Source organism: Oncorhynchus masou, chromosome 9 (assembly GCF_036934945.1).
Source record: "Oncorhynchus masou masou isolate Uvic2021 chromosome 9, UVic_Omas_1.1, whole genome shotgun sequence".
NCBI classification, from domain to species: domain Eukaryota; kingdom Metazoa; phylum Chordata; class Actinopteri; order Salmoniformes; family Salmonidae; genus Oncorhynchus; species Oncorhynchus masou.
In genome coordinates, this window is record NC_088220.1 from 70,554,314 (window position 1) to 70,574,551 (window position 20,238).

General features: G+C 44.6%; 1 protein-coding gene across 5 annotated transcripts in view; it reads right to left on the reverse strand.

Moving 5' to 3' along the window:
- LOC135546565 (kinase suppressor of Ras 1-like) overlaps positions 1 to 20,238 on the reverse strand; it is a 53,171-nt gene that overhangs the window by 10,890 nt on the left and 22,043 nt on the right. For 2 of the 5 annotated variants that reach the window (XM_064975100.1, XM_064975102.1), the window contains exons 3-6: positions 1,161 to 1,299; positions 659 to 1,061; positions 286 to 422; positions 2 to 71 (exon numbers count right to left, since the gene is read on the reverse strand). In XM_064975100.1, the coding sequence (XP_064831172.1) occupies positions 2 to 71; positions 286 to 422; positions 659 to 1,061; positions 1,161 to 1,299 (749 nt within the window). Of the gene's footprint in view, position 1; positions 72 to 285; positions 423 to 658; positions 1,062 to 1,160; positions 1,300 to 5,418; positions 5,716 to 9,735; positions 9,883 to 10,922; positions 11,082 to 20,238 lie in introns of those variants that run through there. The other 3 variants (XM_064975103.1, XM_064975104.1, XM_064975101.1) reach the window with 3 other exon arrangements.

Sequence of the window (20,238 nt, forward strand, 5' to 3'; positions counted from 1 at the left end):
CCTGTGTGTTACAGAGAGGCCGATATCCCTCCTCATCATCTGTGGAGACCCCCGGTGCAATGCTAGGTTATCTGGAAGGGTATGAGAGAGAGAGGGAGTGAGTGTGAGAAGAACTAGACAGAAAGGGGAACAGAGGACAGGAGCTAGAAAGTTGGAGGCGGAGGAAGAGGGAGAGAAACAAAGAGTGGGAGAAAGAAAAAGGAGAAAAGTGATGTAGTTCCAATCAAGTAGAGAGGAAAACAGAAAGGCAGAGTTCCCAGGTTCCACTGAGGCATCAAGACTCACGCTCCAGCAGCGTAGGGGTTCCTGGGAGGGTGTAGGGGGCGGTGGCTGGGCCAGGGGTCCGGGTGGAGTCTTCACACCCATTCCCACTGCTACTGTTAATGTGCACATTCAGGAGCAGCTTGTTCTTCTTCCCACCCCTGCAGAACAAAGAGAGGGCGAGCTGTGTGGGTCACTCAGAGAACAAACACATCATTCACAGAGAAACCAACTCATTCCATAGGTTTTAACTCAAACACCCACACTTGCTATGAAAATTGTTGCTCATATTCAATAAAAGAAAACACAAAATAGCTAGTTCAATCAACAAAGGAACACAACAAAATGGCTGCCTTAATTAATTTAATTAAAGACGACATAATAGAGAAACACCCACTCGTTGTTGGGCACTGGCTCTTCTATGCGGTTGGCCAGCTGTGACTCGTGGCTCTTGCTGCGTGTGAGGGTGATATTGAAGGGGAGTTGCAGCAATTTTCGGGAGGGGGACATGCGTGGAGGGTGCTTGGCGTGTCTCATGGAGGGAGGGGAATTGGAGAAGAGCAGTGGCGAGGAGGGGAAAGCGTCCGACATGCCTCCTGTGTAGACTTGATGCCCCTTATCGTCCACACAGGGTACGACAGTCACAGAGACAGAACGGGCGTGGGTATGCGGACTGAGGATGGAGCCACGGGGTAGTGTGGCGGGGGTGGAGGGGCGACGGTCCGGAGGAGGTAAGGTGTTACTGTCACGGCGGGGCGGCTCTGATATCCAGGTTCCTGGGTCTTCTCTGATGTCCCCACCTAAAGCAGAAGTCAGAAGTTAGAGTTACAAACAGTACTAAACTACAGAGCACACAGCATCAATAAGCACTGTTATTAATTACAGAAAACATGTCTCACTGGCACTCTTTAGGCAGGAGAGGGCAGCAGTGAGTCGGGAGCACTCCTCTGGTTCAGAGCCCAGCTGTCTCATGGTGTCCTGCACCTGACAACTGGACATCTGCAGCAAAGCATCCAGGGACAGCTTCACTGGTACAGCCTGGACACAGAGAGAGAGATGGAGAGAGGAATGAGAAAGAGGATGGAAGGAGACCTGAAACAGATGGGTAGAAGACTGAGACAGGGAGGTATGTGTGCCAGAGATGAAGTAAGGAGAGAAGGATGAGAGAGAAATGTGGGAAATGTGTGTGTGGTTGTCCCAAACAAGTTGCTATGACATTCTACACAGACGTGCTGTGACACACTATCAACCCAACCCTTAGACGGGACAGTGTCAACACTGTGTCACTTCAGGGCAGGCAGGGAGTGGGGGGACATTGTGTAATATGTGACATTTGGTCAATCTGGAGGTTACTTGGTGGCTATTTCAAGTCCAATGAAAAACATTATCCTTAAAGAGATGGCTACACTGAACAAAAATATAAATGCAACATGTAAAGTGTTGGTCCCATGTTTCATGAGCTGAAATAAACGATCCCAGAAATGTTCCATACGCACAAAAAGCGTATTTCTCTCAAATGTTGTGCACAAATTTGTTTACATCCCAGTTATTGAGCATTTCTCCTTTGCCAAGATAATCCACCTGAGATGTGTGGCATATCAATAAGCTGATGAAACAGCATGATCATTACACAGGTGCACCTTGTGCTGGGGACAATAAAAGGCCTTGGTGGCCACAATGCCACAGGTGTTTTGAGGGAACTTGCAATTGGCATGCTGACTGCAGGAATGTCCACCAGAACTGTTGCCAGAGAACTGAATTAACTTCTCTACCATAAGTCGCTTCCAACATCGTTTTAGAGAATTTGACAGTCCATCCAACCGGCCTCACAACCGCTGACCACGTGTATGGCGTCATGTGGGGGAGCGATTTGCTAACCTCAATGTTGTGAACAGAGTTCCCCAGGGTGGTGGTGGGGTTATGGTATGGGCAGGCATAAGCTACTGACATTTTATTGATGCCAATTTTAATGCACAGAAATACCGGATGCGATCCTCAGGACCATTTTGAGACCCATTTTTTTAAGGTATCTTTGACCTACATATGCATATCTGTATTCCCAGTCATGTGAAATCCATAGATTAGGGCCTAATGAATATATTTCAGTTGACTGATTTCCTCATATGAACTGTAACAGAGTAAAACACTAGAAATTGTTGTATGTGGCCTCCCGAGTGATGCAGTGGTCTAAGGCACTGTATCGCAGTCCTAGCTGTGCGACTAGAGATCCTGGTTTGAGTCCAGGCTCTGTTGCAGCTGGCCACGACCGTGAGACCCATGGGGTGGCGTACAATTATCCCGGCGTTGTCCGGGTTAGGGGAGGGTTTGGCTGGCAGGCATGATCCTGTCCCATCGTGCACTAGCGACTCCTGTGGCGGGCCGGGCGCAATGCACGCGGTCGGCAGGTGTACGGTGTTTCCTCTGACACATTGGTGCGGCCGGCTTCCGGGTTAAGCGGGCGTTGTGTCAAGAAGCAGTGTGGCTTGGTGGAGTTTGTTTAAGAGGACGCGCGGCTCTCGACCTTTGCTTCTCCCGAGTCCGTACAGGAGTTGCAGCGATGGGACAGGACTGTAACTACCAATTGGATATCACGAAATTGGGGAGAAATATTTAAAATAGTTCTATGTTTTGTTCAGAATAGTTCACTCAGAGATTTCTGAGATGAGGTACCCAAGTGCTGGACTGGTGAATTCCGGAATCTACTGGCAAGCCATGAAAAGAAGGTTTAACCCATATACCACCATCAACCCCTGTAATTTTACCACAATGAATTTTCCCACCTCTGGTCTCCCTGGCGACAGTCCATCACAGGGTTTCTGTGATGGAGTCTTAATTACCTGGCAACCATGTGGTTCCTGCATTGTCTCCATAGTAAACGGATGAAAGAGGTCGGATGAAATGGACAAAAGGACGCATGAAGTGGTGTTTGGCCCAGTGTGTCACACCCCTCACACCCTGATCAGTTTCACCTGTCCTCGTTATTGTCTCCACCCCCTCCAGGTGTCGCTTGTTTCCCCAGTGTATTTATCCCTGTGTTTCCTGTCTCTTTGTGCCAGTTCGTCTTGTATGTTTCCAAGTCAACCAGTGGTTTTTCCTGTTCTCGGGCTTTTTGCGTTTGCCTTTTTCCTAGTCCTCACGGTTTTGACCCTTTCTTGTTTCTGGACATTGTATCAGCCTGCCTGACTATTCTGCCTGCCTTGACCACGAGCCTGTCTGCCACTCTGTACCTCCTGGACTCTGACCTGGTTTTGCCTGTCCACGACCATTCTCTTGCCGACCCCTTTTGATTAATAAACATTGTTAGACTCCAACAATCTGCCTCCTGTGTCTGCATCTGGGTCTTGCCTAGTGGCATGATACAGTGAGGGAGGCAGGAGACTGAGGAGTTGGATATTATCTAGGTCTATTAGTTTTTGTCACGATCTAGAGAGCCACTGAGTATACGTTTCTACAGTTGGGAAAACTGGGGCTTGAATCAACAAGTCCCTTTGCCTAGTTTCTTACTGTGGCATGTTAATTTTATTGTAGTACCTCACAATACTCATGGAAATAAAAAGCTATTTCAGACGGCGATATCGCAGAAGGAGATCGGGGTGCCTTGTAAGGATCCGGCGACAAGTGGCTAATCTGCCTTTGCCATCAGTACTATTGGCCAACATACAATCGCTGGATAATAAAGTGGAAGAATCTACAAGCACGTATAGCGGGTTACACACTGTATCGGAAGGATAGAACAGCAGCCTCTGGTAAGACAAGGGGTGGCGCTCTATGTATATTTGTAAATAACAGCTGGTGCACGATATCTAAGGAAGTCTTGAGGTTTCGCTCGCCTGAGGTAGAGTCAGGAACCAATATACAGTCAGTTAGGAAAGCTAGGACAGCTAGCTTTTTCAAACAGAAATTTGCATCCTGTAGCACTAATTCCAAAATGTTTTGGGACACCAAAAAGTCCATGGAGAATAAGGGCACCTCCTCCCAGCTGCCCACTGCACTGAGGCTAGGAAACACTGTCACCTCCGATAAATCCACGATAATCGAGAATTTCAATAGGCATTCCTCTACGGCTGGCCATGATTTCCACCTGGCTACCCCTACCCCGACCAACAGCCCTGCACCCCCACAGCAACTTGCCCAAGCCCCCCCGCTTCTCCTTCACCCAAATCCAGATAGCTGATGTTCTGAAAGAGCTTCAATATCTGGATCCCTACAAATCAGCTGTGCTAGACAATCTGGACCCTCTCTTTCTAAAATGATCTGCTAAAATTGTTGCTACCTCTATTACTAGCCGATTCAACCTCTCTTTCGTATCTTCTGAGATCCCTAAAGATTGGATAGCTGCTGCAGCCATACCCCTCTTCAAAGGGGGAGACACTCTAGACCCAAACAGTTATAGACCTATACCCATCCTGCCCTGCCTTTCTAAAGTCTTCGAAAGCCAAGTTAACAAACAGATCACTGACCATTTCGAATCCCACTGTACCTTCTCCGCTATGCAATCTGGTTTCCGAGCTGGTCATGGGTGCACCTCAGCCACGCTCAAGGTTGCAGGAAAGTATATTTAGTTCGTAGATAGAAAGTGAGATTAAAATATATACGAGAAAAAGAAGGGGAAAAAACGTCTATTTACACGGAATAAGACACGGGATGAGACGAACACAACACACGACCGACTGCTACGCCATCTTGGAACTACACTTTACCTCCCTAATCTTACTACATTTGCATACACTGTACATTGATTTTTCTATTGTGTTATTGACTGTACATTTGCTTATTCCATGTGTTTTTTAAATGTATTTTTTTATTTCACCTTTATTTAACCAGGTAGGCTAGTTGAGAACAAGTTCTCATTTACAACTGCGACCTGGCCAAGATAAAGCATAGCAGTGTGAACAGACAACAACACAGAGTTACACATGGAGTAAACAATAAACAAGTCAATAACACAGTAGAAAAAGAAAAAAAGAGTCTATATACATTGTGTGCAAAAGGCATGAGGAGGTAGGCGAATAATTACAATGTAGCAGATTAACACTGGAGTGAAATGATCAAATGGTCATGTGCAGGAAGATATACTGGTGTGGAAAAGTGCAGAAAAGTACATAAATAAAAACAGTATTATGGGGATGAGGTAGGTAAATTGGGTGGGCTATTTACCGATGGACTATGTACAGCTGCAGCGATCGGTTAGCTGCTCAGAAAGCAGATGTTTAAAGTTGGTGAGGTAGATACAAGGTAGTCTCCAACTTCAGCGATTTTTGCAATTCGTTCCAGTCACAGGCAGCAGAGAACTGGAAGGAAAGGCGGCCAAATGAGGTGTTGGCTTCAGGGATGGTCAGTGAGATACACCTGCTGGAGCGCGTGTAACTCTGTGTTGTTGTTTTTGTCGCACTGCTTTGCTTTATCTTGGCCAGGTCACAGATGTAAATGAGAACTTGTTCTCAACTGGCCTACCTGGTTAAATAAAGGTGAAATCAAAATAAATCAATAAAAAGTAAGTCAGCATTTCACAGTAAGGTCTTCCTACACCTGTTGTATTCAGCATTTCACAGTAAGGTCTTCCTACACCTGTTGTATTCAGCATTTCACAGTAAGGTCTTCCTACACCTGTTGTATTCGGCATTTCACAGTAAGGTCTTCCTACACCTGTTGAATTCAGCATTTCACAGTAAGGTCTTCCTACACCTGTTGTATTCAGCATTTCACAGTAAGGTCTTCCTACACCTGTTGTATTCAGCATTTCACAGTAAGGTCTTCCTACACCTGTTGAATTCAGCATTTCACAGTAAGGTCTTCCTACACCTGTTGTATTCAGCATTTCACAGTAAGATCTTCCTACACCTGTTGAATTCAGCATTTCACAGTAAGGTCTTCCTACACCTGTTGAATTCGGCATTTCACAGTAAGGTCTTCCTACACCTGTTGTATTCAGCATTTCACAGTAAGGTCTTCCTACACCTGTTGTATTCAGCATTTCACAGTAAGGTCTTCCTACACCTGTTGAATTCGGCATTTCACAGTAAGGTCTTCCTACACCTGTTGTCTTCGGCATTTCACAGTAAGGTCTTCCTACACCTGTTGAATTCAGCATTTCACAGTAAGGTCTTCCTACACCTGTTGTATTCAGCATTTCACAGTAAGATCTTCCTACACCTGTTGAATTCAGCATTTCACAGTAAGGTCTTCCTACACCTGTTGAATTCGGCATTTCACAGTAAGGTCTTCCTACACCTGTTGTATTCAGCATTTCACAGTAAGGTCTTCCTACACCTGTTGTATTCAGCATTTCACAGTAAGGTCTTCCTACACCTGTTGAATTCGGCATTTCACAGTAAGGTCTTCCTACACCTGTTGTATTCAGCATTTCACAGTAAGGTCTTCCTACACCTGTTGTATTCAGCATTTCACAGTAAGGTCTTCCTACACCTGTTGAATTCGGCATTTCACAGTAAGGTCTTCCTACACCTGTTGTATTCGGCATTTCACAGTAAGGTCTTCCTACACCTGTTGTATTCAGCATTTCACAGTAAGGTCTTCCTACACCTGTTGAATTCGGCATTTCACAGTAAGGTCTTCCTACACCTGCTGTATTCAGCATTTCACAGTAAGGTCTTCCTACACCTGTTGTATTCAGCATTTCACAGTAAGGTCTTCCTACACCTGTTGTATTCAGCATTTCACAGTAAGGTCTACCTACACCTGTTGTATTCAGCATTTCACAGTAACGTCTTCCTACACCTGTTGTATTCAGCATTTCACAGTAAGGTCTTCCTACACCTGTTGTATTCGGCATTTCACAGTAAGGTCTTCCTACACCTGTTGTATTCGGCATTTCACAGTAAGGTCTTCCTACACCTGTTGTATTCGGCATTTCACAGTAAGGTCTTCCTACACCTGTTGTATTCGGCATTTCACAGTAAGGTCTTCCTACACCTGTTGTATTCGGCATTTCACAGTAAGGTCTTCCTACACCTGTTGTATTCGGCATTTCACAGTAAGGTCTTCCTACACCTGTTGTATTCGGCATTTCACAGTAAGGTCTTCCTACACCTGTTGTATTCAGCATTTCACAGTAAGGTCTTCCTACACCTGTTGTATTCAGCATTTCACAGTAAGGTCTTCCTACACCTGTTTTATTCGGCATTTCACAGTAAGGTCTTCCTACACCTGTTGTATTCAGCATTTCACAGTAAGGTCTTCCTACACCTGTTTTATTCGGCATTTCACAGTAAGGTCTTCCTACACCTTTTGTATTCGGCATTTCACAGTAAGGTCTTCCTACACCTGTTTTATTCGGCATTTCACAGTAAGGTCTTCCTACACTTGTTGTATTCGGCATTTCACAGTAAGGTCTTCCTACACCTGTTGTATTCGGCACGTGACAAATGCAATTTGATTTGACTACACAGATGTAGAACAGCAGCCCACCTTCCCCCAGCCCTCATACTGACTCCCTCATCCTCTAAGAACCACTGGCCTTCACAGCAGGGCCCAGGAGGTTCGGCAACTGGTGACAACAGACACGCCAGGTTCTATTTTTAGTCATTGTTGTTATTTTGGAAACTTTTGTTTTGCTTGACAGAAATAAACTAGCTGGACTGCACAGGTTTGGAGGAACCCACCCACCCAGTCAGTCAATGTTTTGCTATTATATTTAAAGATAGTGTAGCGTTGTGCGTGTGTGTGTGCATGCACACGTGGCAGAAATAGGTCATCAATTCAACAGCTTGTATCTTAAGTGCTATAGAACTTAATCCCTTTTATGTACAGATTATTAACGACAAGGTAATTGTGTAAGGGACATGGTTGGGATCAGAGGCCTAGATAAGTGCCCACTTATTCCAGTAGTAACCAAGTGAGGGTGGAGTGTGTGGAAGCAGGCCCGACCAGGGTTACTGTTCTGTATCTGGGCAGATGGATAGAATCCCAGGATACAGAGCCCCTTGCTGGAACCTCCCCATTAAAACCTGATTACTTCTTTGTCTGTAATACATAAGTCCTATAGTTGCAGGTATCACTATTGCCTAAGGTATTGCTTCTTCAATAAGCACTGTGGCACTTAATATGTATTGCGGTGGCAATGGTCTACCATGGAACTCAATCCCTCCATAGAATGATTTGTTTCTCCAGGGAGTCACTTTCTTCTTATCAGCAGACAGACTTATTTCCCACAACAAAAGACAAGCTGAGCTGGAAATTCACCAGGAAGCAAGGTGTCTAATGGGGATATGGTTTTGTTTGAAAGTACCTTTAGACTCTTTATCTTGGGACTATATGACACAATCTCAACCAACTGCACTGTCATGCCAGCCAGAGACGAGAGTCAGTACAACCTTACCAACTATTCACAGTACAACCTTACCAACTATTCACTCATCTGTTCAATGCACACACACACACACACACACACACACACACACACACACACACACACACACACACACACACACACACACACACACACACACACACACACACACACACACACACACACACACACACAGCAGGTGTGTGTGTGAGAGAGTGTGTGGGGCAGGCTAAAACTTCAAACTGAAAGTGTATGAAAAGGCTGGGTGTCAGCATGTCTGGGCATGTCATGACTGGCTGTGTTTGGTTTTGACGTAACCTAATAATGACAGAACGAATGACTGACAACACACAACCAGAGAGAGATTTCCAAAAACAGCTCAACTAAACAGTCCCTTAACCACAAACAGACGCATGACCACGCACACCATGAACACACACAAACCACTTATCTCATCCCTGTCCCACCTGCACGCATTAAACCTCTAAAAGTCTAAGCCTTTACTATTATAGCCCATAGAAACGCATTGAATAACACATTCATAAATGGCAAAAAATAAATCATAAGGAATAAGGTTTTGAAGTCGTATATCTTGGAGATATATACGAAAGCTCAGGAAATACTTTAGTTCTTTTGGATACATATTTAAACCCTTATTTTTGTTGTCACAAAACTACCTCCATAGTTCCATTAATTAGTATGTGTTACCTTCAGACGAGTCCTGTTACACTTGGGGGGGTCTTAGAGCAAAATGGAGAACACCTTCGTGTTTGTCATGCCCTGATCTGTTTCACCTGTCTTTGTGATTGTCTCTACCCCCCTCCAGGTGTCTCCCATCTTCCCCATTATCCCCGGTGTACTTATACCTGTGTTCTCTGTTTGTCTGTTGCCAGTTCGCCTTGTTTGTCAAGCTTACCAGCGTGTGTCCTGTCAACTCCTGTTTTTCCCAGCCTCTCTTTTTCTCACCCTCCTGGTTTTGATCCTTGCCTGTTCTGTGTCTGTACCCGCCTACCCTGACCACTCTGCCTGCCCCTGAGCCTGCCTGCCGACCGGTACCCATGCCCCATCTCTGGATTATTGACCTCTGCCTGCCTTGACCGGTCTCTTGTCTGCCCCTTGGACTATTAAACCATTGTTTATTCAACGTGTCTGCATCTGGGTCTTACCTTGATTCCTGATAGTGTTTGTAAGAGTCTCATATTTCCATACAGTGTAAGCCAAACCGTTCGGAAGCTACAGACGTTTTGTTGGAAGACCAATTTTGGAGATGTCTCATGGTCTGACAAACACAGCTGTAGCTCGGCCACCTTCCACTGCAGATGCGAAAGGCCAACATAGGTGGATCAGGCATATTGAGACGCAGCCCATTAAAAAAAAAACAATATCGCAAGCTTAAATTGATGGATTTTGATGGGATTATTTTATTATGTTACTTAGATTGACGCACGGGTGGGTCAATCAATAGACTCTTAAGGATGTAATAACACCCAGGACAAGCCACCTTCTATAAATCATCAAACAAACACACTCATCCAGACACCCAGAACATACACGTGAACCAGGAGGTGAACACATTAATCGGCCAAGCTACTGGAATACATATAGAAACTTATGGAGGTGTAGTGAGATACCCAATGGGCTGGACGATTCTCTTCTCATCCCTCATCTTGAAAAAACGTACAATAAAAACTTGGAAATCAATCCACCAATCATTACCACAAGGGAAAAAATCAAAGGATTTATTATTGAAATAGCATGGGTGACTGCGAAAAACAAATGGAATCAATTTAAGGCCAAGTGGCAAACAATAACGCAGGCACTAGGGATAGGGGTGTGAGAATGTGGGTCTGAGCAGAGGAGATGAAGTCATTGCTTGTGTGCGTCTGTAAGTTGTTGTTTGTATGTATAAATTTGTATCTGGAGTGAAATGAAATACTATAAACAAAGAAAAAGAAACTTAGTAAGGGACACACATGAACACACACAGACACAGACACAGACACAGACACGCACAGACACACACAGCCGGAAGCATACTAAAACCGGTTAACATCAACAAACTAAACTAAACAACCGCCTCTTATATCCCCACATTAAAAGAGGCCAGATTAAACAACATTAATCTTCACTGTGCAACTAAATCCCATATATTGTGTACTAAAACAGTATTATCAGTTAATAATTTAGCGTACGCAGAGCTACAGTCTATCAGCACTGCGGAAACAAGTCACTCTCTAGTAAAAAAAACTTGCAGCTAACAGGAAACAAGGAAACACCTGGTAAAATCAGCCATGTTGCTGTACAAAAGGCTTTCCTTCAGTAGATTGTTCTAAAGTTTTCCTATAGTACGTACCATGTGCTCCTTATGGACCCTGTTGTGTTGTAGCCTCTTCTCTAATGTCCCAGTGATATCCCTAGTGCTCCAAACCGCTGTCAAAAACACTGTGAGAACTCAACTCCTCTCTCCAGTCTCTCACACTCCCTGTTTTTTCTATCTCGCTCCCTCCCTCAGTCCCTCCACTCCCTTCCCTCCCTCCTTCTCTGTCTCTCTCTCTTTTATTTCCAAGCAGGCTCTGCCAGACTGTTTGTCTTCCTGCTTCTGGCATGCCAACGCGGTGCATCAGCAACTGGTGATGGTAAACTCAGTTGATCACCCCTGACCTCTCTTCCCCCCTCTCCATGCTGCCCTGGGCATACATACACAACAATGTCACAGGGAAGCCATACAGAGTAGCCCAACACAACAGCAACCCGTCAAACACAGGGGCCCAAGTAACCCCACAAAGCAGCCGCTGTAGAATAGGAGACTGCTAGAAACAGTAGTAGTAGAGAATCTCAACAGATAGGCAGTCTGTGCAGAATGCAGCCAGTGACCTCAAGTCTAACAGCCATAGAGACTACTTTATGTGGTTGATTCATATATCTCTTTCTCAGTCTCTGATGGCTCAGGATGTCCTTCCTGCAGACAGGACTCTGAAGATGAGGAGAGACCCATAACTAATCAGTGCTTTGCCACCCAATCTCAGAAGACTGCCTCCACTTCCTCTGAAAACAAGCATTTTTCCACAGGCCATCGTCCTGGACGCTCTAGATAAGACAAAGGCTGGCCATAAGACCAGATAACAGAGGATAGTGAGAAGGGAGGATGGAGGAGGAGAGGGGGAGGGTGGGAGGGGGATATATCTTCCACAAGGGCACAGGAAACAGAGGATTTGTTGAGGTACTGAGATTACACTAACTAACCCCTGGTTCTTCATACATGTGTTGATTCAGTCTGGTCCCAAATGACACCAAATCATCCTTAACACATATTGACATTTCCCATTAGTTGAAGGTGTACACAAGAATGTCCCAAGTCTAGTATATACAAGTAAATGAGTAAATATTTATAAAAATGGTTGATTATTTGATAGGAACAAAAAGTGAAGATATGCTAACTTAACACAGCTCTTTTCCCCTGGTTATCACTACCTCTTCACAAAACTGTCCAGTCATGCAAATGTGGTAGAGAGGCACGTCTGATCTGGGCTCTGCCCTGAGGGCCATTCCTCACCTCTTTCTGTGGAAACAGTGGCCCTCTCTCTAATATCTCCCAGGGTTTACAATGGCTGAGGGTTGGGAGAAGAGCGTTCATTATTTGGCATCTTTTATAGCCTAGTCTGAGATCTGTTTGCGCTGTCTTCCTAACTCCTATGGTCATTGTTACCGCCAGGACTTGGCAAGACAGCACAAACCGATATCGGGACCAGGCTAGCTCTTTTAGCACATCGGATCCCAAATGTACCCAACAACAGAGAATGTCAGCCGACTGGTGACATGTTTTGTGTGATGAGGCATACATTCCTGCACTGTGAGTCATATAGTGATTGAATTGAATTGACAATCCCATCCTATGAGCTGTGGTAGCATGGTCCACACAGATGCTAAAGTAGAGAATGGCTTGTAGTCTAACCTATTCATTTAAAACAGTGCAACAGATTTACAGGAAAAGTCTAAACATTCTTGTTCTGCAAGGACATTTTATTTTATTTTTTATTTCACCTTTATTTCACCAGGAAGGGCTCATTGAGATTTGAAATCTCTTTTTCAAGAGCGTCCTGGCCAAGATAAGCAGCACCAAGTCATTACACAATTAGAAACAGGCAACATGAAAAACTACAAGTAATCTAGTAAAAACCATAGAATTCACAAGAGTATAACAAAATCATAAAACAGCTAATTAAAAACATTGATATGTCAGGGAATCAACCTCAAAATCCTTCATCAGTGATTTAAAAACACCAATCGGGACAAGTTTAAACGGATTTTGTAAGGCGTTCCAAGCCGATGGCGCAGGGTACATAAAAGCCCTTTTACCAATGTTATTTTCAATTAGACGCAACATTAGCCTACCTCAGTGATTTGACCATATTATCTCCTGGTTTGACTCTACTATCTCCTGGTTTGACTCTACTATCTACTGGTTTGACCCTACTATCTCCTGGTTTGACTCTACTATCTCCTGGTTTGACTCTACTATCTCCTGGTTTGACTCTACTATCTCCTGGTTTGACTCTACTATCTCCTGTTTTGCCCCTACTATCTCCTGGTTTGACTTGACTATCTCCTGGTTCGACTCTACTATCTCCTGGTTTGACTCTACTACAGTGCATTCGGAAAGTATTCAGACCTTTTCAATTCAATTAAATTGATTTTAATGATGATAATGATAATGACAAAGCGAAAAATAAAAAAATAAAACTGAAACGCCTTATTTACATAAGTATTCTGACCTTTTGCTATGAGAATCAAAATTGAGCTCAGGTGGATTCTGTTTCCATTGATCATCCTTGAGATGTTTCTACAACTTGATTGGAGTCCTCCTGTGGTAAATTAAATTAATTGGACATGATTTGGAAAGGCACACACTTGTCTATATAAGGTCCAACAGTTGACAGTGCATGTCAGAGCAAAAACCAAGCCATGAGGTCGAAGGAATTGTCTGTAGAGCTCAGAGACAGGATTGTGTCGAGGCACAGATCTGGGGAAGGGTACCAAAACATTTTTGTAGTATTGAAGGTCCCCAAGAACACAGTGGTCTCCATCATTCTTAAATGTAAGATGTTTGGAACCACCAAGACTCTCCCTGGAGCTGGCCGCCCGGCCCAACTGGGCAATCTGGAGAGAAGGGCCTTGGTCGGGGAGGTGAACAGGAACCCGATGGTCACTCTAACAGAGCTTGAGAGTTCCTATGTGGAGATGGGAGAATCTTCCAGACGGACAACCACCTCAGCAGCACTCCACCAATCAGGCCTTTATTGTAGAGTGACCAGACGGAAGCCACTCTCAAGTAAAAGGCACATGACAGACCGTTTGGAGTTTGCAAAAGGCACCTAAAGGACACTGTCATCTCCTGGTTTGACATTACTATCTCCTGGTTTGACACTATTATCTCCTTTGGTTGACTCCACTATCTCCTGGTTTGACACTATTATCTCCTTTGGTTGACTCCACTATCTCCTGGTTTGACACTACTATCTCCTGGTTTGACACTACTATCTCCTGGTTTGACACTACTATCTCCTGGTTTGACACTATTATCTCCTGGTTTGACACTACTATCTCCTGGTTTGACACTACTATCTCCTGGTTTGACACTACTATCTCCTGGTTTGACACTACTATCTCCTGGTTTGACATTACTATCTCCTGGTTTGACACTACTATTTCCTGGTTTGACACTATTATCTCCTGGTTTGACATTACTATCTCCTGGTTTGACACTACTATTTCCTGGTTTGACACTATTATCTCCTGGTTTGACACTATTATTTCCTGGTTTGACTCTACTATCTCCTGGTTTGACACTATTATCTCCTGGTTTGAAAATACCTCCTCTGTCTCTCTTTCCCTGTAAGTCCACCTGTTGAATCCACTGCTAAGGTCCTGAAGTTCAGCCACTTAAGTTCCTGTGTTGTAGTCTGTAACGACAATCCTACACTGTCCAGTGCTACGTGTCTGTGTGAGTGAGAGTGCTCAGGTCCATGCATGTGTGAGAGAGTGCCTACATCCATGCGTGTGTGTGAGAGAGTGCTTACGTCCATGCATGTGAGTGTGTGTGTGTGTGGTATGTGGGGAGGCAGGACCGTGTGTATAAATAGCGTGGCAGGCAGGGACAGAGGGGGGAGCAGCCGACTGTGCACATTCTGGGCCCTCCATGCAGAGCTAGAGCCAGGCAGAGCCAGATTTGGTGAGTGTTCATCATCAGCGAGAGAGAGAGGAATGTGCTGTAGCTGGTGTGGGGCCCTGAAAACACTACAACCTATCCACTCTATACCACACTATGTCTTTAATTCTATCTCTTTCCTGGGGCTCACTCTCTTTCTGTGTCACTATTTAAATGTATTTCTTTCACTAGCCTTAATCTTCAACGTAATCTTAGCCTTTCTGTAGGATTCTGCAGAATCTCTCATATTGCAGTCTTAAAAACTTCTTAGGGTTAGGCGTCCTGTCAGCAGGGCACCTGTCGACAACTTCCAGTGAATTGGAGGGCGCGCAATTCAAATAAATAATCATAAAAATGATGGATCTTAGACATTTAGGTACATACAAGTGTCTTATATCGGTTAAAAGCTTAAATTCTTGTTCATATAACAGCATTGTCTGATTTACAATAGGCTCTACAGCGAAAGCATGCCATGCGATTGTTTGAGGACGGTGCCCCACATCAACATATTTTTCCACCGGCACAGGCTTCATATAATCACAAATAGCGATTAAATATTCCTCTGAATTGCAATCCAAAGGGTGAAAAAATACGAAATGACCAATGTCATCACATTAAATGTTTTGTTGAAATGACGTGGAAATAACGCTAATTCAACCACTTTCTGCTCAGTGGGCTGTATTTGCAAAGAGGGCTTGGTAGAGAGGAGCAGGTTAAACTGGTCTGTGATAGACACAGATTAGTGACAACACGTGGGGACAGGACACGTATATAACAAAACAGAATCCTCCTATTCTGTTTTTGACAGTTGCCAACTCCTGAATAGCATGATCTGCATAAACCTGCTGGGTGTGCATTATACATGCATACATGTTCTGTCATTTTGGTACATGGCTGGAGGCCAGGGACAGTAGCAGGAACATGGATTGGATCACGTGAAGAGTTGACTACAGACCAATAGGGTTTGGGGGTGGGTCGTTTTCAGAACCCAAAGTGTACAACGAGAGTACTAAATGCAGGTCCTGGAGAGAAGAAATTGATGGTAAAAAGTGATCTCTCATTTTCCATTGGCAGAACAAATAGTCTCTATAAAAACACCAGATTAAATGTTTTTGTGTCTGTACTAGTCCTGACAAAATAGTGGCAGAAACTCTCCCCGTGAAGCTGCTACTGCCAACTGGAAGGGTGGATACAGAGCAGAACTACAAAAGCCTGCTTTCAGCTTCCAGCAAAGGCCTTAATTGCTATGAAATATGCCCTATCATAAGCATGTTACCGTCCAAAAGAAACAAAGACCCAAATCCAATCTGACACAGATAAAGGGAGATGGTACTGCTAGTTCACTAATGATGCTTACGTTGCATTGCGGGAGTTTGTATCGTAAGAGTTAATGATGTTCTGCATTGGAGGAGTTAACCATGTTCTTTATTGGAGTTAACCATGTTCTTTATTGGAGTTAACCATGTTCTTCAACAATGTTTAAAGTAAAAAGGCTCACAAGCTGCTCCTATTGTGGAACTTTTCATTGGATATTGATGGGAAACCACACCTGTCCTGAAATTATAGTAAGCAATGTGCAGGAACGTCTTCTCTTGAATAACAAACTGTTATGCCATGTTAATTTAGTTTGATTTATTTATTTATTATATAACCTTTATTTAACTAGGCAAGTCGTTTAAGAACAAATTCTTATTTACAATGATGGCCTTGTTCAGGGGCAGTACGACAGATGTTTACCATGTCAGCTTCGAGCTCGCAACCATTTCGTTACTGGCCCAACGCTCTAACCACTAGGCTACCTGCCACCCCAAAATGATGTCCCCATCAGCTTAGGGCAAAATGGACCTGGTCCAGAGTACATGGAATCTGAGGAGTCCAACATGATTGCCCTCTCTAAGTCGAATGCAAACTAACCAAACTAACCTGGTTACTTGAACCTTTCAGAGGGGATTGAACAGGGATCTCATTACATAGTCGCTCAGTTGCTTTCTCTTTCTTCACAAACCCACAGACACACACAAACACACGTGCACGCTCTCACAAACACACACACACACACACACACACACACAAAATCCACATTCTTACAGTATGTCCAACTGAAACACTTCTAGAACTATAAATATCAAATTCAGTGTCAAGTCAAGTAATAAATTGGCCTCTTAAGAACCAGAATTGAAAATGGCCTTTATTCAAGAAAATAAATGATGGCGTATTACCGTTCCCCTTTGTTCTTGTGGTCTGGAGAATACATTTTGTAATCAATGCAGGAGAGTGGCTCCACACATTCACGACCATCCCTTCACCCCACCAACCCTCCTCACTCTCCCCTTAACCGGGCAAGACCCAGTTAAGGGGAGTAGTCATTTAGGCAGGTTACCTTCACATTCTTGGGCACAGGGACTATGGTGGTCTGCTTGAAACATGTAGGTATTACAGACTCGGTCAGGGAGAGGTTGAAAATGTCAGTGAAGACACTTGCCAGCTGGTCAGCGCATGCTCTGAGTATACGTCCGAGTAATCCATCTGGCCGCGGGGCCTTGTGAATGTTGATCTGTTTAAAGGTCTTGCTCACATTGGCTACGGAGAGTGTGATCACACAGTCATCCGGAACAGCTGGTGCTCTCATGCATGCTTCAGTGTTGCTTGCCTTGAAGCAAGCATAAAGGACATTTAGCCCATCTCGAAGGCTTGCGTCACTGGGCAGCTTGCGGATGGGTTTCTCATTATAGTCCGTAATAGTTTGCAAGCCCTGTCACATCTGATGTGTGTCAGAGCCTGTGTAGTACGATTCAATCTTAGTCCTGTATTGACACTGCCTGTTTGTTGATTCGTCTGAGGGCATAGCAAGATATCTTATAACCGTCCGGATTAGTGTCCCGCTCCTTGAAAGCAGCAGCTCTAGCCTTTAGCTCGGTCTGGATGTTGCCTGTAATCCATGGCATTTGGTTGGGATATGTGCGTACGGTCGCTGTAGGGATGACGTCGTCGATGCACTTATTGATGAAGCCGGTGATGGAGATGGTATACTCCTCAATGCCATTGGATGAGTCCCGGAACATATTCCAGTCTGTGCTAGCAAAACAGTACTGTAGCGTAGCATCCACATCATCAGACAACATCCGTATTGAGTGAGTCACTGGTACTTCCTGCTTTAGTTTTAGCTTGTAAGCAGCAATCAAGAGGATATAATTATGGTCAGATTTGCCAAATGGAGGACGAGGAAGAGTTTTGTATGTGTCTTTGTGTGTGGAGTAAAGGTGGTCTAGAGTTGTTTTCATCTGGTTGCACATGTGACATGCTGGTAGAAATGAGGTAAAACGGATTTAAGTTTGCCTGCATTAAAATCCCCAGACACTAGGAATGCCGCTTCTGGATGAGCATTTTCTTATTGGCTTATGGCCTTATACAGCTCATTGAGTGTGGTCTTAGTGCTAGCATCAGTTTGTGATGGTAAATAAACAGCTATGAAAAATATAGATGAAAACTCTCTTGGTAGGTAGTGTGGTCCACAGCTTATCATGAGGTACTCTACCTCAGGTGAGCAATACCTCAAGACTTCATTAATTGTGGACCGGATGTATCAATGTGTAGCATCCGCTTAGCGTTTCCACTCACTACCAAATATGGTAGAGAGAGGAAGCCCACTGGCTGGCAGTGGGAGAAGATGGAACGAGATGGATTTTACACACACACAGAGGCTTTCCATAAACAAAATATGCATATGTATGCAAGAACGCGCCAATAGAATCTCTCTAGCTCGTGCTTGGCTCTGCCTACTTCCTTGCTTGTTCTGCCCACTATGACTAATTTGATCCCATTGTTAACGACAGGCTGTGGTCTATCTTGGTTTAGTTATGAAAATCTTTGACAAAGCTAGGCCTCTCTTAATTCTCATTGGCGAACACTGAACTCTGGTTATGGGTTATACGTTAGACTCTCCTATACCACTTTGCCCAACATGTTATACCCCAGAGGTTGTAAGTAAACCCTTTTTAAGGTGATATAACTTGTATCGTTATTATAGGACTGTGAAACCCATAGCCGAATGGCTTCAGACTAAGCATTTCTCACTGGAATTGGCTGCTTACTGTAACGTCTGCTTCCAACTCACACCCTCAAACAAACACGTAGATCCCCTGAACGCAGCTCACTCTCCAGATCCCTATCACCTGAATTCTGATCACCTATTCACACACCTGTATGTCATTATCACACACTATTTAGTTCAGTTCTTTGTAAGGTATTGTTTGTATTGTGGCTTTCAGAGCTCTGGTTTTCCCGTGATTGTCTCCTCCTGTGTATGATAATTTTTTGCCTACCTCACTAACAACGCCTTTTGCCTATTCCCTGCCTGTACTTTAGCCTATCGGATTTCCTGTTATCAATCTATTGCCTGATCTCCCGGACTACATTACTAGCCTTTTCCCTGCTTGTACTGTTGCCCTTTTGGACCCCCTGTGTATGACCTTGTGCCTGCCCCTGGACCCAGCTACCTGCCTCCTCCTGTGTATGACCTTCTGCCTGCCCCTGCACCCAGATACCTCCCTCCTCCTGTGTATGACCTTCTGCCTGCCCCTGGACCCAGCTACCTGCCTCCTCCTGTGTATGACTTTCTGCCTGCCCCTGGACCCAGCTACCTGCCTCCTCCTGTGTATGACCTTCTGCCTGCCCCTGCACCCAGATACCTCCCTCCTCCTGTGTATGACCTTCTGCCTGCCCCTGGACCCAGCTACCTGCCTCCTCCTGTGTATGACTTTCTGCCTGCCCCTGGACCCAGCTACCTGCCTCCTCCTGTGTATGACTTTCTGCCTGCCCCTGGACCCAGCTACCTGCCTCCTCCTGTGTATGACCTTCTGCCTGCCCCTGCACCCAGATACCTCCCTCCTCCTGTGTATGACCTTCTGCCTGCCCCTGGACCCAGCTACCTGCCTCCTCCTGTGTATGACTTTCTGCCTGCCCCTGGACCCAGCTACCTGCCTCCTCCTGTGGTCCTTTGCAATAAACACCTGCTGCGCCCTGCGTTTGAAACGAGCTCTCTGTTCATTACACAAACATTGAACATAGCTTAGATTAGGGTATTTAATTTCTTTCAGACTCTCGAGGAGAGAGCGCAGGTATAAAATAATGACAGGCAGACTAACTAGATCACCAATTCAACACATAACTTGTAGCAGTTATCTCGCTAGCTAACTATAGCTAACTAAGCATTCATTTTGTTGTTGCATTTCCACCTGCACTGTAGAGCCTTCGATAGCTAAGTAATGGTAGGCCTAATGCTCTCAAGAGAGTATGTGAGTTTAGGGAGGAGATAATTGCTTTTCTCTGCGATTGCCGCCACAACAAACCCAACACATACTAATGAAAATGCTTGATGAGGAGTTTGCAGCTGAGGTTTGTTTTTGAGTGACATTTTAAAATCACTTGAATGGACTTAATTTTGGACTACAGGAGAGGGATAAAA